This window comes from Triturus cristatus, chromosome 3_2, assembly GCF_964204655.1.
Source record: "Triturus cristatus chromosome 3_2, aTriCri1.1, whole genome shotgun sequence".
In the NCBI taxonomy this organism is placed as follows: domain Eukaryota; kingdom Metazoa; phylum Chordata; class Amphibia; order Caudata; family Salamandridae; genus Triturus; species Triturus cristatus.
Window position 1 is genome coordinate 934625361 of NC_140584.1, and position 21669 is coordinate 934647029.

General features: G+C 42.8%; 1 protein-coding gene across 2 annotated transcripts in view; it reads left to right on the forward strand.

The window, feature by feature from the left end:
• BRIP1 (BRCA1 interacting DNA helicase 1) overlaps positions 1–16340 on the forward strand; it is a 1188160-nt gene extending 1171820 nt beyond the window's left edge. For both annotated transcript variants that reach the window (XM_085649424.1, XM_085649423.1), the window contains exons 19-20: positions 10165–10488; positions 11955–16340. In XM_085649424.1, the coding sequence (XP_085505550.1) occupies positions 10165–10488; positions 11955–12946 (1316 nt within the window). In that variant the 3' untranslated portion in view covers positions 12947–16340. The remainder of the gene's footprint in view (positions 1–10164; positions 10489–11954) is intronic.
• The last annotated feature ends 5329 nt before the right edge of the window (positions 16341–21669 follow it).

Genomic DNA, 21669 nt, shown 5'->3' on the forward strand with positions numbered 1-21669 from the left:
AAGCAGAGGGTATTTTTCCTTAAAAAATGGCGGGCCAAAAATTATTTATGTATTTTGCAAGCTTGTTATATCAGATCAGCTAAATGAAGGGCATCCTATGTGACAATAGGACAAGACGCTTTCAAGTGTCTGACAAGTTCTCAGTGCTAGACAGGAAGACACCAGAAGTTGAATCCCGCTACCACGTGACCAAATTGTGTGACACTAGACACACACCTTTAGGAATATGTTGAATCCAGCATTGAAAGTAGATTCCGGAAACGCCGTAAGACTGAGTTTTTAAGACTGTTCTTCGAATAAAATACAGAAGGAATATGTTGAATCCAGCATTGAAAGCAGATTCCGGAAACGCCGTAAGACTGAGTTTTTAAGACTGTTCTTCGAATAAAATACAGACTGTGAGCGAGGAACACCGATATGAAACGTGCTTCACATTCAATTGAACTCCTACTGCCCGACATTAACAGGACTTGTAATTCTTACTGTATAGCGCTATGAGGTAAACCTGAGAAGACTTGCAGCGCTATATGAATCTCCTAAATAAATAACTTCACTTTCCTGTGCAGCATTTCCCTCATCTTCAGAAACTGGAGAGTGCTTACATATGGCTGAATGACCAGCACTGAATACTGTCTGCACCCTAATATTGGATATTTACATCTAAAGAAGTTACCCATGCAGGGACAGATGCTGCATTCTTCATGCGTTGTACATTCTATGTTGGTCTAATAAATGAGTCTCTGTCTCTATATTGTAATTAGTGGCGGGCGCCTGATTCATGCAGGGCATGACGAGCCGGCTGTGTGGAGAGTGTAGTGAACGCCCTCTATTTTCCAGTCTGGGTCTCTTTGCGTTGATATAACGAGCCACCAGTTTAACTCGTAGAAGGTGTGTTTGAGGCGTTAGGACTCGAACATTGTTAAAAAAAACTATGTTCAAGACGCAGATGCATCATCCGTAGGACAAAAGAAGTAGCAGACAGCTCATCTTGCTAGTTACCTAGTGAGCCAGTAGGGGGAGCTCACGTTCTGTCGCAGAATCCCCGAGGTGCCCTATTTTTCATGCACAGATTCTTCCCCTTGGCTCCTCGCGGACAGCAAGGCAAGCAGAAGAGCTGTCACTCAGCCGTGCGAAGCAAACCCCACCGCGTTTCATCTCACACGCTAGAAAGAATTATGTTTTTAGAACCACAGACTGCAGGTAATAGCGCCAAACCTGTGTTGAGAGACTCGACTCTACTGAGCTTTACTGAAATAAAATGGCCTCTTGGTCATTTTACGAGGGGTGGGGGTGGGGAGGGGGTCGTGAAGGACGACTTTCCGTCTCTAGCCCAGCATTATATTTGTTAATTCAGTGCAGGAGCAACAACGCATGAATAACGTAATGTCAGCCTTCGGGAGTTCTTCCACCAGATGGTGTGTGCGACCAACTGACAATCGTGCCGTTGGTCTCCTCGCAGCGCTGTGACGACGGTGTGGCATTTCTCTCCAGTGGGCACAATTTGCCCTGAGTGTGAATTCGAAACCTCTGTTATTGCACTGACAGGCTTCCTAAAATATAAAACCCTGCTATAAAAAAAGAAGAGAACCAATGGTCATATTTCCGGGATGTTTGTACTTCTTGCATGACGGCGATGAAATAAAAACGTGCACGCGGCATTTGCGCTGAGGCCTCGGAGCGGGCAACAACATGCGCGCATTACTGTGATTTAGATTCCGTTTTTGCTCGTTTTGTGGTGTTAACCTCAGAGGGCTATAAGACGGGCCACAGCTGCCAGAATATGAGCCAGTGAACCTAGATTTTGCCAGATGTTTCTGGCAGCTGTCTTGAGGAGCGCAGCGATGCTGTCTGGAACCAGCCACAGGGGCAACAACTGCCCATCCCTCCTCCCCAGTTATTCTTTACCACAGCAGTTGTGCCCTCCTTCTGGCAAGTCTGTTTCCTGCCCAATTTCCGCCATCTTGAATTCTGAGGTCCTGAAACGTCGCCTTAGCAGATCCCACGCCCAGCTGCTATCTTTGTGCACAACTGGTTTATTCAATGTCCGAAATATTACACCTTCTTTTTAATATTCTTTCTTTCTTTAATCTTTATTTCGACTACAATGAGTCATAAAAGATAACACAAAAAAACATAAATTCCACAATTATAACACAGAGTGACATAGAATTTCATAGTTATTACAATCAAGAGAAAAAAAAAAAGGATATATCCATCATACACTTATGATTGGAAAAGCCACTAATCACGTTAACAGACACAATTAGCATCATTCGTTCTAGCAGAAAAATGTAAAACTAGATGGTATCATGTTTACAATGCTTTCTCCTTGTTTTCCACATTGCGTCTAAAAATTTGCTAACAGCAAAAACGGTTAGAGGCGATAGATCCGTTTTTAGTATTCGGTATGCCTCCATGTGTTTTCTAAAACCCCATCTTTTGCATAGGGGAATAATCCATTTTTTCCTGGATTCTATGTATAGCGGACAAAAGAAAATTACATGGAGGTAATTTTCAGGCTGAGTAGTGCAAGAGGGACAATTAAGATCAGTGGAGGGGCGCCATCTATTCGTAAGAGCGCGGATGGGAAGGGAATTATATCTCCATTGTAGATAAATTTTTCTTAAAGTTGTGGGGTAAATATCATCCAGGACCATCTCAAACCTATAATAATCTTTCATTAAAATGAATGATCTTGTCATGGAGCCCAAATTATCAGAGGTCAACCAGACCGAGCAATTTCTTTCATAAAACAATGTTACCAGGGCTTTACGTGATATGGCCTTAGATGCAGTTTCTGGAGAACTCCATAGGGAAGGGCAACCCAACCTATCACACTCTGTCTTGATATACCTTATCCAAGGAAGGTTTTGTATATTTTGGGACTTCAGTAAATCTAAAAGTTCTTGTCTATAGGTGTTGAGTTCCGCGGTTGCCCATAAACGTCGCCAAAAGGTTAGAGGCTTTAAGGCTAATTCCTCCTTAATGGATCTAATTCCTAGGTCCAGCCTAAGGGGAAGAAGTGGGGTGCTAGCCGGTAAAGATGATAATTGTCGTAGAAAATTATTTTCCACGACCATAAATGATTGCAGGCAATTATTGCCCCATAGTTCCGCCCCATAAATTACTGCCGCTCTGGCCTGTACCTTATAAATTTCTAAAGGTGGGCCAATTGGTTTTATGTAGGAGTTTTTCCAGAGTTTGCCAATCGCCCCAATTTTCTGTGTTAGTTTTAATTGGGATTTGGTTTGGTGTTGAGTCCATGTGAAGTTTTCATTTATTGTCACTCCTAGATACTCAAACACCCGAACTCTCTCCAAACCAACTCCGTCAATGGTTGGGTTTGGCCGGGATTTTTTTGGGGGGTTCAGAATCATAAATTTTGTTTTTGAAGTATTGATTTCCAGGCCCCTGTCCTGGCAAAAAGAAACAAACCCATCCAATACCCGCTGGATACCCATAGGGGATTTGGCAAGTAGCAAGGTGTCATCTGCAAACATAATTGCCGAAATCCCCACTCCAGCGAGCTTTGGGGCATCTCTGTTTGGAACCTTATTTAGGTAGGGGATAACTCCATTTACATATAGGCAGAAAAGAGTGGGAGCCAGGACGCAGCCCTGGCGCACACCCCTATTGACAGGGAAACTAGATGATAATTTTCCCTCTCTCCCACATCTAACCTTAGCAAAGTTTTCAGTGTGTAATCGGATTATGATGTCAAGAAGGGAAGGTGGAATTCCTAATTCACGAAGAACAGCCCATAGCTTGGTACGTGGGACCAAGTCAAAGGCTGATCGAAGATCTACAAAGACTGTGTATAGGGATCCACCTTCAACCATGACAGTTTTCCAGTAGAGCATGTTAAACCTAAAAATCTGGTCAATAGTAGATACAGATTTCCTAAAGCCAGCCTGATAATGGCTCAGGATCTCCTCCTCATCAATCCAGTCCAGTATGCGATTGATAATCAGTCTGGCAAACAGTTTTTGGGCTACATCGATGAGGCTGATAGGCCGGTAATTGACTGGGAGGAGAGGCGATCCCTTCTTATAGATAGGGACCACCTCCGCACCCAGCCAGGTAAAAGGAATCTTCATGCCCCTTGCGATCCCATTATATATAATTAAAAGATAAGGAGCCCAGACTTCTGGTTCATGTTTATAAAGGTCGCCAGGGACCTTGTCAAGGCCAGGAGCCTTCCCTGCTGGGAGTGCAGCGATAGCAGTCAGGACTTCAGATATGGTAAAAGTGATTGGATTAAAAGTGGAATCATCAGTCAGTGGTGATTCAGATAAAAGAGGAGTTGAGCTAGGGGCTGGATTGTTGTACAAAAGGGTAAAATGATCCTCCCAGACTTGCGGGGCAATATTCGGGCTAATAGCAGACACCATATCAGTGGAACCGGTGGTGACAATTTTCCAAAATCTAAAGGAGTCTCGTTCCGCCAAAGCAGATGTTAGATCGGCCCAGTTCTGACTAGCCCACTCAAGTTTGGCGTGGTGAATCAAATAACAATACGTACGCCGTTTGTGTTTGATTAGATCTCGCTCAGCATTTTCCTTTAATGCAGTCATTAGATCAGCTTTTGCGAGTCTACAAGCTCGATTATACCATGCATGTTTCCTGGGTTGGTGTTTCTTTAGGGGAACTACAGGATTCAAAATATCTCCTAAACTTGCATAGAGTGCATCATTTTTAATATATCTTAGTCCAGTAGTTGCTGAATATGTGCTCGAAAGTATAGACCACATTCTTGAGAGCATGCACATGGGACAGGCACCCTTTTATGTTTGTGGCTGTTCTTGAGACAGCTTTAGGTGTCACGACAGGAGGAGACAAGGATAAATAACCATAGAACCAAACACTCACATTACCAGCAGCTACAGTGTCACTTAAACACTTTATAACTTTAAAAAGGAGAACTAAAAATAGATCGCTGTATAGCTGGGCACCCAAAGTGCAGATTAAATGTGAATGACGATTTAAGAGACCAATTGACGAAGCCCTGTGAGCACAACCCTATCCAAGTTTGTATGTTGTGTATGAATTGTTTGGAAGAACAATATTCTAGTAAGAGAGCTAACACTGTCTGAAAGGCCAGACGTATCATTATTAGAACTAATCATAATAAATCAACAATGGTAATGATAACAAAATGCAGGACAACCTACAAGCTTGTTGTTTAAAAAATCACTAGTAAATCTATCATATCACTAAGTTTTTTTACATTCAACATTTGTAATGCGATATTCATGTTTCTTTTTTCTTTTTCTTTCTGTGGCACTAATAAAAAAGAGTTACAGAAAACAAATGATGGACGGAATGCTGACAATGCAGACATTCTCCCCCAGTCAAAAGATCTGGGTTAAATCCATCGTTCTTTTGCCCACTACGCCACCCCAGTTAGGACCGAGCCATATGCAAATCAGTCTTGACCCTGTGCCCCATGGGAACAGTCCAGAACGAACTGCCAGGCCAGGCCAGGCCAGGCCAGGTCCTCCTTGGACTGGTAACAAGCAGCCTGGGACGTGTTTCAGGGTATGTCACCCTTCTTCAGCCAGGCTAGCTTGAATCCAGTGGCACAGTGAGCAAGGGACCCATGTCTGGGCATACCTATCGAGGGATGTGAAATTCCTATAGCCCGATGCCTGTGACATATTTTTTGGGGTCAAAGGCAACACATTTTCATGTGTACTTTGTCCTTTGGGCAAGTAGGCCCAACCACCTACAGCACAAACCCTTTGGCTGCCAGTTTACAGTACCACATTACGGATCAGGGAAAGGCATTGCCTACAGTTAAGGTAATATTTGTGTCCAAGTGTTAATGCTGTTCAAACTGGTATTTATGGTTCATTAATGCAAAGCCTTTATTGTTCGGGTGAGCGCTCTTAAGTAAATGTTGTAAGACTGCACTACTGACAGTGATTCCAGTACAAAAATGTACTCACAGGTTTTCAGTGTTTAGCAATACGAGGCTGAGTATAATGCTCCCAGAATGCTCTCTGATTAGCTATATGTTTTTGCTTTTTTTTTGTGTGAAAACTTTATTTTTAAAGCAGAGAATCCTCAATCTTGCTTTTGAGCTTCCACAAATATTTGTATCTAAACTACTGTCAAGTTTTAGGTACCATCTCTTTGCAGCATCATTTAGTAAAATGTGTTGATGTATGTCAGTATTTCCTAAAAATATTCATAATAGAAAATGAGTGTAAGCAGTTTTAATAAGATTATGGGAAACAAAAAAAAATAAGCATTGGTAAAGCCAGTAGGTCTGGAATTGTTGGTCAGCCTTTTGCTTTGGCCAATGCGTGACTTGTTTGTCATGGTTTTTGTAAAACCTTATTAGCGTGGGAGCTGCCGGGCCCTCACCATTATAACAACCATTGCCAAATGCAAAAATAGTTTTGGTCTCAAAAATCACACATTGCCACAGTAGTTCCTGGCGTTGAACAAAAGGACTATGTTTCGATATGCTCCTTGTGAAAGAACAGAATGCTGTCACTCACAGTGAAGATAGCCGATAGACATAGACAGAATTTTAATAAACACAACAGGTCATGGGTACCACAAGACTTAATTAGGGGCCCAATTATTAAATAAAGTCTCAAAAGTGCACCCTTGTCCTTGCATTAAGTGCAGATACACAGTTTTCGTGAATTCACAAGACTTTACAGAAGTAGGCCAAGAAATAGTACTCCTAGAAAATATTTGTGAACTGCATTTTCGCATGAGCAAATATGCAGGTGTAGATTTGCTCAGGCAAAAACCTGAGTCTTTGCAAGTTCACTTTCCCTCCAACCACTTTTTTCCCAACCTTTGAAGACATTTGGGGGCTCATTAGGATGGCGGGCGGAGGCACAACCACCGCACTGGCAGCGGCGGAAAATGCCCTTTTCCGCACTCCATCAGTGGTCATTGCGACCGCCGTATTATGATGGGCATTGATAGCCCATTTCCCGTCCGCTGCGGTGTTTGTGGTTCCTCCAGAAATCTCCATCTGCACCGGTAGCAGACAGAGCCAATCGGGAAGGATCGCCGTGCGGAATGCGGTGAAGACCGCCGGTCATATCACGATGCCTCAAACAGCCCATCACACCGCAGTGGAGCTTCCGGCCAATCGGAGATGGCGTTGGCAATACTACGGATAGCTCCATGTGTTCGTGACCGCTGGATAAACGGCGGTCTTTGTCCTTTCCGCAGGAAATCCGACTGCCGCGGACAGATTTTCAGCTTTTCCACCGGTGAATCCTGGAATCCGAGCACCGCAGTAGGGTATTTCAGGCAGGACATCCTAATCCGACCGCCGGTTTTGCCGTGGTACCTGCGGGCGGGTAATTTCAGCTACCACGGCGGTCGGGATGGTTTTCCGACCGCCATCCTAATCAGCTCCTTGAAGTCCGCCATTGTCAGGAATACATTTTCAGCCTTTCTCAGTATGGGAAAAAATTAGGGAATAGTTAGTGAAAACCCTTAAAACATGCAAGTTAATAGACTTGCACAGACATAAACGGGTATTCCAACCCTGGAACTGTTACTTACCATTACCTTCAGCCCCAGTCTGGTGATCTGCAGAAATGTGGCAACATAAGGGAATTGTTAGTATTCAAACCCTACTATGGAAGGAGTCCTGGCATAATCAGAAAGGCTATTTCAGAGCTCTTATATAATGAGAATGCTGCCATAATTTTGAGCTGTTTTACATGGCACAAAAGGGGCAAGTGGATTTTGTTACAGGTCAAGTAGATTTATGAGGCAACCTGCCCCATGGACAAGTAGATATTTTATTCAATTCCACACCCCTGCCACCCCACTTAGGGCGAAAAGTGTTACAGCAAACATATGATGGACGGAATGCTGACAATGTAGACATTCTCTCCCAGTCAAAAGATTTGGGTTAAATCCATCTTTCTTTTGCCCACTACGCCACCCCAGTTTGGACCCAGCCATATGCAAATCAGTCTTGACCCTGTGCCCCATGGGAACAGTCCAGACCGAAATGCCAGGGCAGGTCCTGCCTGAACCGGAAACAAGCCTCCTGGGACCGGTTTCAGGGTATGTCACCCTTCTTCAGCCAGGCTAGCTTGAATCCAGTGGCACAGTGAGCAAGGGACCCACGTCTGGGCATACCCATACCACTTAGGGCGGAAAGTGTTACAGCAAACAAATGATGGACGAAATGCTGACAATGTCGACATTCTCCCCCAGTCAAAAGATCTGGGTTAAATCCATCGTTCTTTTGCCCACTACGCCACCCCAGTATGGACCCAGCTATATGCAAATCAGTCTTGACCCCGTGCCCCATGGGAACATTCCAGACCGAACTGCTAGGCCAGGTCCTTCCCGGACCGGAAACAAGCATCCTGGGACCGGTTTCAGGGTATGTCACCCTTCTTCAGCCAGGCTAGCTTGAATCCAGTGGCACAGTGAGAAGTGTTTGCCCTAAGTTGGCAGGGTATGCCCGGACGTGGGTTCCTTGCTCACTTTGCCACTGGAATCAAGCTAGCCTGGCTGATGAAGGGTGTTATCAAGAAACCGGTCCCAGGATGCTTTTTTTCCAGTTCAGCGAAGTTCTGGCTTGGCAGTTCGGGCTGGACTGTTCCCATGAGCCACAGGGTCAAGACTGATTTGCATATAGCTGGGTCTGAACTGAGGTGGCAAAGTGAGCCAAAGAATGATGATGGATTCAACCCAGATCTGTGACTGGGGGTGAGTGTCTGAAAAGGTTCAGCACTCCATCCATCATCTCCTTGTGTTTGCTTTGTTTGCCCTAATTTGGCAGGGTATGCCCAGACGTGGGTCCCTTTCTCACTTTGCCACTGGACTCAAGCTAGCCTGGCTGATCAAGGGTGTTACCCAGAAACCGGTCCCAGGATGCTTTTTTATGGTTCAGGGAAGACCTGGCTTGTTCAGTTCGGGCTGGACTGCTCCCATGAGGCACAGGGTCAAGACTGATTTGCATATAGCTGGGTCTGAACTGAGGTGGCAAAGTGAGTTAAAGAATGATGATGGATTCAACCCAGATCTGTGACTGGGGGTGAGTGTCTGAAAAGTTTCAGCACTCCGTCCATCATCTCCTTGTGTTTACTAATAAAAAGAACCATTGAACAGCTTGCCAAGGCCAGACCTTAGGGCTTCATCTATGCTTGTTGAAGTCTTCTGCCTTGTTAATGTAGTCTGACAAAGGTATTGGTAACTTTTTTTTAATTGTTAAAAATAACATAGTAAGGGGTTATATTGTATTGCATTTGCATGTATATAGTGCTTCCTACTCTGGACGAGCTGCCAGAGAGCATTAATGGAAGGATAGCATGTTACAGCCTGGTGGAGTGCTCATGTGGAAGTTTGTTCAATTAGAGTGTGGCCTATGCCGGAAATGTTTTGGTGTTGTGTGATTGCTCACAGTGGTGCTCCTCTTTAGACCTAGGTATTGAGACATAGGCTGTTGTGCTTAAGAAGGTAGTGGGGTAGGGAAAGAGCACATGGCTTTATAATTCATTATTTTCTTTTTGTGTATGGTAAGAAGGGTGTGGCTTATGAGTGTGGCCAATGTGTGAAGTGTTTTCCTACAGTCACTGCTTGATGAGTAGATGAGTGCACTTCTCTTGTTTCTTCAATCGTGTCGCTGTGCTTGGCGGGGCATGAAGTTGAGCAAGCGATAGAAGTGCATCCCTGCTCACTGTCGTCAGGGTCCATTCAGGTTCTTTGGTGGGTTCTCTCTAAAAATTATATGTTTTCTGGGTTGTCCTTGTGGCCATGAGGATTTGATTCTGCACCATTAATTGACAAAGAACTAGGTCTTTACTGGTCATCATATCGAAGTCTCACAGATCACTTCTTTAGAAGAAAATACACCACTCACCCTGCAGAATAAACGCCTGACCGGCACGGCTTTTGTTACCTAGAATATGTGGCAGTGTCATCAGGTGTAATCTTTATGGACAGTGGGAGAAGCAAAAGAAAAAGAATAGCCTTTGTCAAGGTAGACTCTGTTCACTCCCCACTAGCAAATCGTAAAAGAAAACCCTGAATCCTGGTGCATGTGTGAAACTGTGAAGATCAGTTGTGTATGGCCATTCAGTGCAGGATAAATACCAATGTGTGTTTTTTCATGTCTTGATCAACCCACATATGCTTTGTGTTAATTGCAATCCTTTGTTGCTGTAGGATTATCAAAATGGGTGAGACAGCAAGTGCAGCACCATTCAACCTTCAACAACGCGCTGGTGTCTCTGGAGGGGTTTGCCAAGAAGCACCAGGATGGCATGGACTCTGCACTCTTGTGCCACAGTGAAACATCGCATGGGCAGTCCAGCGTCCAGGATCTCTCCACAGACTCATCGTTACTGGACCTCACTATCCACCTGTCACCTGTGGAATGTGCACAACAGACTGAGATCTCCGAAGAGTGGCCAACATCTTCTAGCGTCTGTATCCCGGTTCATCAAGCCTCATCCAGTTCCTCAATTCCTGCAGTGGCAACAAAGACAAGTATGTAGTCCCACTGGAGTGAAACTCAATACCTCAACGAGTCCCTCTCTGTGCATCCCAGTGACTTTTGAGGGAGTGTGGAAGTGAAGATAAGTCAAAATGACGAGTCTTCTGGGTGTTTCTAAAATCCCATAATGGAGCTGTTTGGAGCTAGACTGCAGATAATTGCCAAGTCACGAGGTGATACATGAGAAGAACTGATTTCCTCTCCCACAAATCTACAACTCTAGAGAGTGTAGCAGGCAACTTGGCATGATTTCCCAGCATGGTTCCCCCAGATATTCTGGCACCTGTCAATTCAGGCTATTAACATTGAGGCATGGAGACCAGAACCAGTGATTACAAATCAGAAGCTACATCAGAGTCTCAAATGCCTTTTCCATACTATATGGGCACAAAATAATGATGACAACATGGTTTGTCTTATAGCAGGGCTGCATTGCCTTATTCAAACCTAATTGGAAATTCATAAACAGTGGGACAAGCCTTCTACCAGCCTAACTCTTGAAGCAATTTCAGACAAAGTTGAGCTATGCAAGCTGTGCAGTTAGAAAGGAAGACAATATCCACACTTTTATTTTCCCTATTGAGACTGTGGGCTTTTTTATGTATGTCACGATGCAAAGCTGCTTAAGTGTTTAATAGTGTTAGAGTATGAATAATGATGCAGTTCAAAGGTTCCAGATAGCACTGAAGACTGAAGCTTCTGCTCCTTTCCCTCAAGCATGAATAGACCATGCTCCAGCCTCTCTGCTAAGTCTGTCCCTGTCCTTTGCTTGTAGTTGGTCTCTGTCTGCAGTGGCGGAGTTGAGCTAAATTACTATAGAATGGTTTGTGTCCAGAGCCCAGAATACGTCAGGTATATCACACATCTCTTTTCTGCTGCCTCCTCTGCTGAGACTGCCAGTGGAGATGCTAATAGCCTGTTTTTGTTAAAGCCAACTGGGCATCTGCATTCTTTTAAATAGAGTGAGATGATCAGTGGTTTTACAGTATCCTGATAGTTATAGAGTTCAGTCCCTTCTGACCTGTGCCTGATAGCAAAGGGCCTAGAGGTGAAAGGCTCATTAATCTACTAGTAACTTTGCCCCATCCCATAATGATTAAACCGTGGAAAGTGTGGGGTGGATCTCCTCGGATCAAATGAGACAATGAACAGGCATCTGGAATCCATGTGGTTTCTCCCAGTGGGGGTTTTCTGTTTGCTCTTTCTAAGCCGTGTCAGAGTTGACAGAGGCTGGACATAAGACACAGCAAAATAACATCCAGAATACAATGTTGTTTGGGGGGGGTATCTGGAATTAGAGCTCCTTATTTCAAAGTTGCCAGCAGAACCAGTTTACCACATCTCCCTTGAGTTGTATCATTCGAGTTCAGTTTAACAGAATGCAACAATGAATTGCATTTTATAGTTCATCTATTGTATTAATTAGTAGTGACATGTAACCTTGTTGATTTACCTGCAGGTGGTCAGCAGCTTGAAGTATGCAACGATGCACACCTCCCAGTGTTGAATGGAAGATGGGGCCGCTCAGCACCTTACAGCGGCCCTGGTAGACCCAAGAAGCAAAAAAAATGGAATAACTGGAACACACCAGAGTTCATGAAGAGTTTCTTCAACTGTAAACCAGTTACTTCAACACCAGTTACTTCAACACCACTGACTGGGCCCTCAAGGACACCAGTTACTTCAACACCACTGCCTGGGCCCTCAAGGACACCAGTTACTTCAACACCACTGCCTGGGCCCTCAAGGATGTGCAACTCTACGGTGATTGATCTGTGCCAGGAAGACAATGAGTTTACATTTTGTCAACCAGGTGATGGAGTATTCCAAAGACCATCCCTGCCCTTATGCATCCATCCAGAGTATGTGGACCTCACTTCATCCATGTTGACAACCGGTGCTCCTGTCAAGTCTTTTGATGCATTGTATGGTACTCAGCACCTTCCTGGTAATGATGAAATTGTAACCCTGGACATTGACCATTCACCAGTGAGGGAGGAAACAGACAAGTCACTATTGATCTTGGGGTCGGTTGAAAATGGGGATGAAACCATCTATTTTACGCCTGAACTTTATGATAATGGGGACGACTTGGAACCTGATGAGCAAAATGGTGGACCAGTGGTGGTGAACAGCTCATCCTCTGAGCCTGTGGAGTATGTTAACACAGATGAATTCTCTGTCGCTGTAGAGGAGCTTTTTGAAATTGGCAGCCCCAGAATGACTGGGCTGAGTATGAGGGCACCCGAAGCGAGCCAAAATACTGCCAATAGCAGAACAGCGCCTTTTGAGGCTGGTCAGGGCGAGGCAGTTGCCGTACATCAGAAGGTGGTTAGTATAGATGAACTGAGACAGGCGCAGCCTGGGCCAACACAGAGCAGGAAGAATAGGCTTTCCAGATCACGAAACAGAGGTGTGACTTCTTCAGATTTAAATGAGTCGTGGTCATAAATGTTTCTTCTCCTCTTGGTGTTAGTGTGAATGCTGGAGTACTTGGATCAGATGTGTCCTTCCAGGTTGGTGTAAGACCTCCCTGAGGGGAGAATAAGTGGTAATAATATCATGTGTGCAGTAACCACGTGAATGGTTGGTTACCTCTAGAGTATGCTGCTCTGTGTTTAACTAAGGGACTCCATCAAGGGCACTATCACTTTTCTAAGTATAAAAAAGATTACAAAAAACTGTATATTTTTATATTTACTCTCAAGTTTTACCTCTAGTATGCTTTCCAGACTGTTGACAGCAGGGGAAGTCGCATGAAGGGCATTTGTCAATCAAAATAATAATGCTGTGTTAAACTCTGATGCCTTGGCGTGATCAGGTGGCAGCAGTGAGCCTGCCACATAACCTTTTTTTTGTGTTCTTAGGTTTGGATGTTGTTTCACAGTTGCCTATGTTCTGAATTACTCTATCTTTGTGTTTGTCCTCCATTTTCCTTCCGAAGGGGTGCCTCCATTTGCAATTCCTCTGTCACATTTGCTTTCCTGTGGGATATTTGACGGTAAGTGATGCCGAACGTGTCACCGGAGGCAGTGCTTCCGCTGACGAGAATGCACACGCTCCCCTGCCTGTGCACAACACTGTTCGGTCGGCAGAAAAAACACTGATGGACCATGTAAGGCTCCCAGCGATTGCTTTCCTTTGCACAGTCTCTCATGTCACTTTAAGTCTGCTCGGTGATTGGCGCAAGCATGACTTCCATTTGGACCCCTCAGAGGTCAGGCGTAAATTGAGAACCCGCTCACTGGCAACCAGGTGCAGGCAGGTCCGCTGAGACCAGCGATGTCTGGGAAGATATGACCCTATTAAAGCACAGGCATGAGATGGCACATCTTAATATCTCAAAGGACCATCCAGTAGCCTTAAATGAAATTATAGAATTACAGAAAATAGAAATCCTCTTTTCATAGTTAGAAATGATTACTTTTGTTGTAGCTGAGGTAATGTCGTCGACGACGGGTTTGGTGAAGGAAGACGGTAAATAATGTTTGCTTTCTAATCACTGTCAATTTGCCTGATTTGCGAGAAACACAACACCCCGTCCCACCCACAAATATTGCAAGCGTTTATCTCTTAGAGTATCTTACACATTTAAGAAAAAAATCATGTTTTGAATGTTCAAATCTTTTTAGGTGTTTTAATAACCTAAAAGACACATGGCATAGTTTGAAGAACCGGCCATCCAAGCTACTGATACATTAAGCTACATCAGCTGTGCCTGGGATAAAGAAAGAGGAAACAACTACTGTAATAACAACAAAGAAAAATCCAAGTATAATGATGCTTCCCTCCGTTCTTCCTTCCAAGTCGAGCATACCCCATCCCAAAACCTGGGAACTGCTGCAGCCCCTACGGGTTGGTGCTCGGGACTCCTGACCGAAGGTAGAGGTCCTGGCTATGCTCCGGGCGAGCTCTGTCCCTAGTGACCTTCGCCACATAAGGCCACACCGGAGTCCAAGTATATAACTTAACTCCTGAGCTTATAGGCTCTGCGAGTCGTTGAATTCCCAATATGTTCAAACATTTTGCCCGCCGATCTGAGAGCATTGCTTTACGCAGAGTCCTCGCTTTGCCCATCATATGCGCTTATTTGCACCGTGTGTTTAAATGCCCGTAGGGAATTTGGAGCACCTCAGACGGATAGAAGCAGGCTCTTTTTGTGCTAAATACTGGAACTAGGTACACAGGTTCATGGTGCTTCTTTCATAATCCGAGAATCCCTAGTCCAGTGTTATTATTGTTTCATTTAACTCGTTCTTTTTCCTCAGACAAATACCCACACTTTCTGAAGGTTATTCGTGCCCTTGATAGGCATATTTCTCAATTTAAAGCAGAGACGGCCGAGAAAGGTCTTGGGGCACAAACACTATCAGAAAAGGTGCCCTTGCCCAGACACTCTAGCAGAGGTATCCTGGCACAGACTCGTTGAGAGAGGCCCCTTGCACAGACATGTCCCCTTGAACTGACACGCTTGGCAGGTTCTCAGTCACTGTCGTAGATCTTATTGTACAGGCCCTTTCTGAAAGGTTTCCTTCCACTGCCACCCTCAGAAAAGTCTCCTTGTGACAGACACTGTCAATGTCTCCTTGCAAAAGTACTATCAGAAAGACCATGAGCAAGCAAGCTCATGCAGTCTCCTTGCACAGACACGCCAGCATATGTCTCCTGGTATCTTTAGCATACATTGAGAGATTAACACCGATTGATAGCTTGGATTTCTTCTATTTACGAAATGCTACATCTTTCCGTTTTTTGCAGACTGAAGGGATTGGGAACCCTGCAGCCGAACCCACTCCCCATTCAGCAGTAACTAAGGGGCCTTTAGTTACATTTAAGCCATGGATTTAAAAGTTTCCTTTCGCCATTAAATATTAGAGTTTCCTTTAATTTATAATCTGTGATGACAAAGTATCATGCTACTGGTGTAATTGTTCATTATTGTGTTTTTCCATTCGCATCTCTGGGCTACTGACTTAAATAATTTGTTGCTTTTGTTAACCTAATTCTGAGTAGTTGGTGTAAAATCATGCAGCGAGATTGGGGTTACCGGCCTTGGGGCATCAGGGGTTATTGTCAGAATAGCACAAGTACCCCAAGCACACCACACCCTGGCGTCATCGACCTTTCCACACAACGGTTTCTACATTTTGGGAACGGATACGCATCTAGGAGAGTCAATTAACTTAGTGACTATTGGTACTTGTATCGGATGACTCTAAGCCACCAAGTCACAACGCCCCCATTCCCTGGCTTTCGTTCAGCAAACCATTTTAATCTGATAACATAGTCCATTTTGTTTACTTGATATGACCCCGCTGGCAGGAAGTTGTGTCATAAGTAAAGCGGGGTCAGCATGACTAATATTTCCATTTCCTTCAGACCATGCACTCTGGCGGCCATTTTGTATTTGCGCAGTACGTAAGAACAATGCTTGTAGACATAAGGAACAAACCCCACGGACGGAGTTGTGCTTGACTTTACTTGCTTGATTTGGAGGAGGTGGGATGTGTGAGCAAGAGCTACGGAACGGCCCCATAACAGACATTTGAAAGGCCTGCAGAAGAACTGCTGGACAACAGTACCCTACCAATTGTCTTATTAAAGCAGCATTTAAAAGTACAAGCTCTTCTGTTAAATATTAATCTCTTTACATTAAAATGTTCCACTCTCATCTAAAGATTGAACTATTGCTTAAACAATCTATCACAATATCGTATCTTCCGTGCACTAATCTATCATGCCTTTATAAATAACGTGGGTGCTGGCATTGCCCTGTTGAGATTTTCTGCTTGAATACCTTGTTTTAAACATGTTGCTCTATTAAACATTTATGATTGATTTAGGACTTATGTAGTTAATTTCAGCTAACGTGATCTCGGTTTATTTTCCTATGTAGTGTCAATCTCTTTCCATTTTATATATTTTTATTGAATGTTACGGTGTATATGATATAACAATAGTGTACCAAAAATATCAACTACCAAAACATTGTGGCGGTAAGTATATATAGGTAAGTGTAAATGTACTATTCCTAACACCTACCTTGAATATATGTATATATAATCAGGGTAATGCATGTAGAGTTAATTATAGTTAACCCGTACTTACCTTTGTACACTTGTCGATATTTGGGTCTTTGAAATTTTGCTATGTATTTTTGTGGCACAATATTAAAAACTCGATATTCCGGTACCATACTAACTTCAAGAGAGACATGTTAGTTTCATGGCCTCTTCTTTTAGAGATTACTTGGGAGTTCAATATTTTTAGTCTTCATAGTTCTTTTACCAAAGAGCAAATGAAAATCCTAGAACAATGAGTTGTGGTTCCAAATGGGAGTACCTGCTGGTATTGAAAATCAAAAGGGTGGAAAGCTATAATGAATGCTCTAAATATGGTGTAGGTGAGTGGCCACATAGTATATGAAGTGGAAATTATTCTGTTTGTGGTGTCAAAGCAATAGTCGCAACTCTATTGCTGGGTAAGGAAAGACATTATAACACCTTACCGGCTGCAATTGGCATAATCTAAGCTTCAGTGTTCATCTAATAACATTCATCTGGCAGATATTGCAGCGTATAGGAGATCTCCAAATCAGATTTACTTTTTCAGGGTTTCAGTAATGGAAAATCTCCTATTTAACCCAAAGGAAAGTTTCAATTCTTTAAAGACATGAATGCTGGGATTATGTTTTCTTCCCTCACATTATTTTAACTCAAGCAGAAAAAATAAAACCAACAACCTTAAACTACATTTCCCATGAACTATTGGGAAGGCATTCGTTTTATGAACAATCAGTTGAGGAAACACAATAGTCCAAAAGCCTGTGGCTACATCCTGCAGATCCTTCATTATCCTTTGATCTTATACCACTTTCTGAACTGTACCTACTAAAACAAGCCTCTTTAACAGCCCGAGTTGTAATCCAGACTAATATATTACAGAAAATCTAAAATTATTACACATCTTGTACATCACAATTATAATTCTTTAACACTGCTTACTTATTCTCCACGTCATCCAGAATGATTTCACCAAAAATTCCCCCAGACTTTCCTGGTTTGGATAATGCTCGCCTACTTGTCCTTAATAGAATTGAAACTTTGTTAGCTATGAAATTGTTCATTCATTTCAGCACTGGGCGTGAGAATTCTGCTTCTTCAAAGCTTTACCACCACCAATGAGGCTATATCAATGACTGGTTTATAGTAAAATCTCTTAAAGGTAGAGTCAGACTACCAGTCAGCTGAATTTATTATACCTTTTAGACAAATACCCATGGTAAAAGCTTTGAATGCTATTGCGCCTCCAGCGAAGTATACTTCAATAATAGAAATTTGTATCCAGGCCTCTGACATCACCCGCCTGACTCAAGCGGCTACGGTTGTGGAACCTATTGGTGAAAAAGGTTTTCTGGTCGATATTATCAATTGATTAGTCCCAGGGATAATCTTATTGAGAACAAACGGAGGAGAACTCTACCCTATTTATCAAGAAGGTACACAGTATCAAAAGATATCTTTAGATGCCAGCTAGAGACACACAAAGGAAAGAGGAACAAAAAAACAAACAATTGTATACATATGTGGGGCCACACACAGCAATAGTTGAAATTTTTTTTAATTATAAACAAACATTTATTGCATTACTTTAAATAAATGTTGTAAATAAATATGATACATTAATGGCTATTTAATAAGACAAATTCAGAGAGACGAAACAAATACAAAAAGACAAATTTCAAAAAACACAGGTTCCCACTTCAAGGAAGGAAAATTCTACTCATATACACATTCATTCACACCCAATCACACACATTCATCAAGATATATATAACTGTGCTGTTAATGCAAAAACTGAATGAGTGGTAAACACCAAGGACCCAGCCCTCAAGGAGGTCTTCACAAAGGTACTCAAGAACACAAATGAGTATGGAAATTATAGATGGGATAAGGATTTCAGAGGAAGACGATATGTCTGAAAATTAGGTCCAAAATCAACGATCAAGGGGGCGGGGCTCTTGGGAAAAACGCCGACGCGCGTTTCGGTGAAACAACTCCGAGGAGCGGAGAACCACCTTCTTCAGGGCGAGAAACAGAACCACACAAATCAAAAACGGGACCTGGGATAAAAACAAAAGAAGACAATGTATGTACATAAGAAGAAACAGAAACATACAAATGAGGAACAATTCCAGTCTGTGATTCTCACACAAAGAGTGTCTCTACTGCATCAACGAAATGATATATACAATAATGCTATTAAAATCAGGAGATTGGGCGTGCGCACTAAAGATAAGAGATGAAAAATGAAACAAATGAAACAAATGAAACACAAGAGGCTGAAAGAAAAACACAAGAATATATATACAGATAAGATGAAAACAAAACAAAACAAAACTTCAAAAGGCCAATGTGCAGACAAACATATGATTAAAGCAGACAGATTACCTGAGTTGGTAGAAGAAACAAAAGTCCAGAAGGTGAGCTTTACAAGATTTAGGATGATTTGGGATGATTTTAGCGATTTGCAGGCTGAACCAACAAAGAAATAAAAGTAAATGTAGACAGCGTATATATATATTAACGGACTGACAGAGGAATGAATACTGAATGTATTTACCAGGAAGAAATACAAATCCAGGAAAGCCCAGGGATAATAACAACGCTAGATAATCTACACGCCAGGAGTTTCAGAAAATCGATGCAGGCGGAAGTGCTGCAGCGAAGAAACCTGTTGTTTGTTGGATCGCCGCTAATACAGAAAAGAAAGAGAAGAACAAATCATAAGGTCAAAGGTAAAATCCAGGTCTAAAGGATCGGGAGGGTCTAAACTCACCTATATTCAAAACACACCAATGAGCATCTTTATATTCCGTGCGGGAGAAAGCAGAAATACTACACGGAGTAGACCAGATTCCACGATGGATGCGTGAAGCTGGTGAAAAACGGCCGAAAGCCGATGATAAACTAAAAAATAAAGCAGACAAACACAGATCAGAAATATAACACAAAGAGCCCTCAGAATGCTAACGCTACGCAAAAGCGGCAGAGAGGAGCTAACAGAGCAGGAATACCTCAGTCATTCGGCGGGCGTCACAAACGGATAGACCAACGTCTCTGAAGCGGCGTCCGGAACAATGCAGTCACTAACGAGTGAGAAAACCGGCAAAGATCAGGTAATTTAAACCCTCCAATCAGAAAAGCATCAATTGGGGGTGTGGACAGAAAGACTGTGGCCTCAGATTTAAAGGGGAAGGATTCCTGACAATTAAAAGATAAAGATACAAAACGAAGAAAAAAGGAGATACCAAACAAAACAAAACCTACAGAGGAAATGATAAATGCGAACTAAGGGCTAATTTAAAACAATTAGAGACCAAAGAACAATACATGGATAAACGACAGGGTAAAGACACCAAGTTTTGCGGTTAAAGCAAAATTTCGCACATGTAAACTCCAGAAAGAACAGTTAATGAATAGAGAAGGCCAGATATGGTTACAGAAGCGCATTCTCCCATGGAAGGGACTCATTAAGTCCCCTTTCCTTAGTATTAAGGATAAAAATCCAAAAAACTTCGCGTTTTTTGCGAATGCTATCTGGGTTATATCCCTTTTGGGGACGTATTCTTTCAAGGATAGACCAACGCAGCTCACTTTCTGTATGATTTTTCTCCATCCAATGGGTCACAATAGGTGCAGTATGTTTGGAACATCTTATATTTGATTTATGTTCCCCTATTCGGACCCTGACCTCTCTAGAGGTTTCACCCACATAGGAGAGTAGACAAGGACACTGAATCACATATATGCAGTTAGATGTTCTGCAATTAGTCATCTCCCTCAGGTCAGCGGTATAGCCATTAATGCATATGGTAGTACCAATAATGGCATTAATGCATGCATGGCAGGAGCCACATTTGTGGTTGCCTTTTACAGGTGATGGACCATCAATGGATTTTTGTATCCAGGTGTTTCGATCTGAATCTTTGGCTCTCACTAACAGATTTCTGAGGTTTTTGTTTTTGCGAAATGCAAAGATCGGTTTCGGGATAGGGGTAGTTTGTTCACCCAAATTTAACAGATGCCACTCTGAGTTAATGATTTGCCTTACTTTGTTATTGAGTGGAGAATGTTTAGTGACACAAACAAGTTTATCAACTATGTTTTGCGGTTTAGGTTCAAACATGGCATCGCGGTTATAGAAACGCGCCCTTTTGGAGGCATTTCTCACCATTCTGGGAGGGTAGCCTCTGCTGATGAACTTAAGCTTCATCGTTTCCGCATGGATAAGATAATCTTTGACGGTAGTACAATTTCTGCGAAGGGATAATCTTACTCAGTCAAACTCTCATTCACCAACATGCACTCGACCACACAGAGTTTTGGGCATTCCGAACCCTGGATAAGAAAAGATTCAAATGTTAGTCTTTGTTCTTGATTTAATCCAGGGTAAGAATGTGGCCTGAAATATCAAGAGCCCTAAAATCTGAGACTCCCCTGCAAGATACTAATGATAGGAGCATGACAAAGTTAGCAGAGAGTTCCTTCCAGGAAATAAAATAATTATCATTCTATGTCAGGAGTAAGTTCAATAGCTTGTTTATGTCTCTTACATCAGAGTACCAGGGCTACAAAGGGTGAGAGACGCACGTCGTTCTTGGAAGTTTGCAGACCATGGGATGTTCTCCTACCTGTACCCCATCCACAGGATGGTGGCCTGCTGAAATTGAGAATAAAAAAATGTTTACTGGCCTTTAAGCTCTTCTTATGTCAGCCAATTCCGACAGGAAGTTTAAAACATGAGCAAGTCCAACTCCACAGGATCCTGATCCCATTCCAAACACCATCTTGTCCATGCTTTAAAAACAGATGTATATCTTTTTATTGTGCTGTTGGTCCATGCACATTGGATGAATCTGGCAGCCAGGCTAAAAAAAAAAAGTCCTGGGAGTGCCGGAATTATTTAATTAATGCTCTTTGCCATGAGATGGCAGACCCCCACCCTAAACATCCTGTGATTCTTCCCTGGGGGATTTGTGAAGAACTCAAGGCAAAGGTTACAGTGATGTTATAGGTAGGTGAAAATCTATGTTAAAAAGTAACATTTTAAACAAAAAAAAACACAGAAATTCAACAGTTATAATCAAAATGAAGTAACTATAACTTGCACAC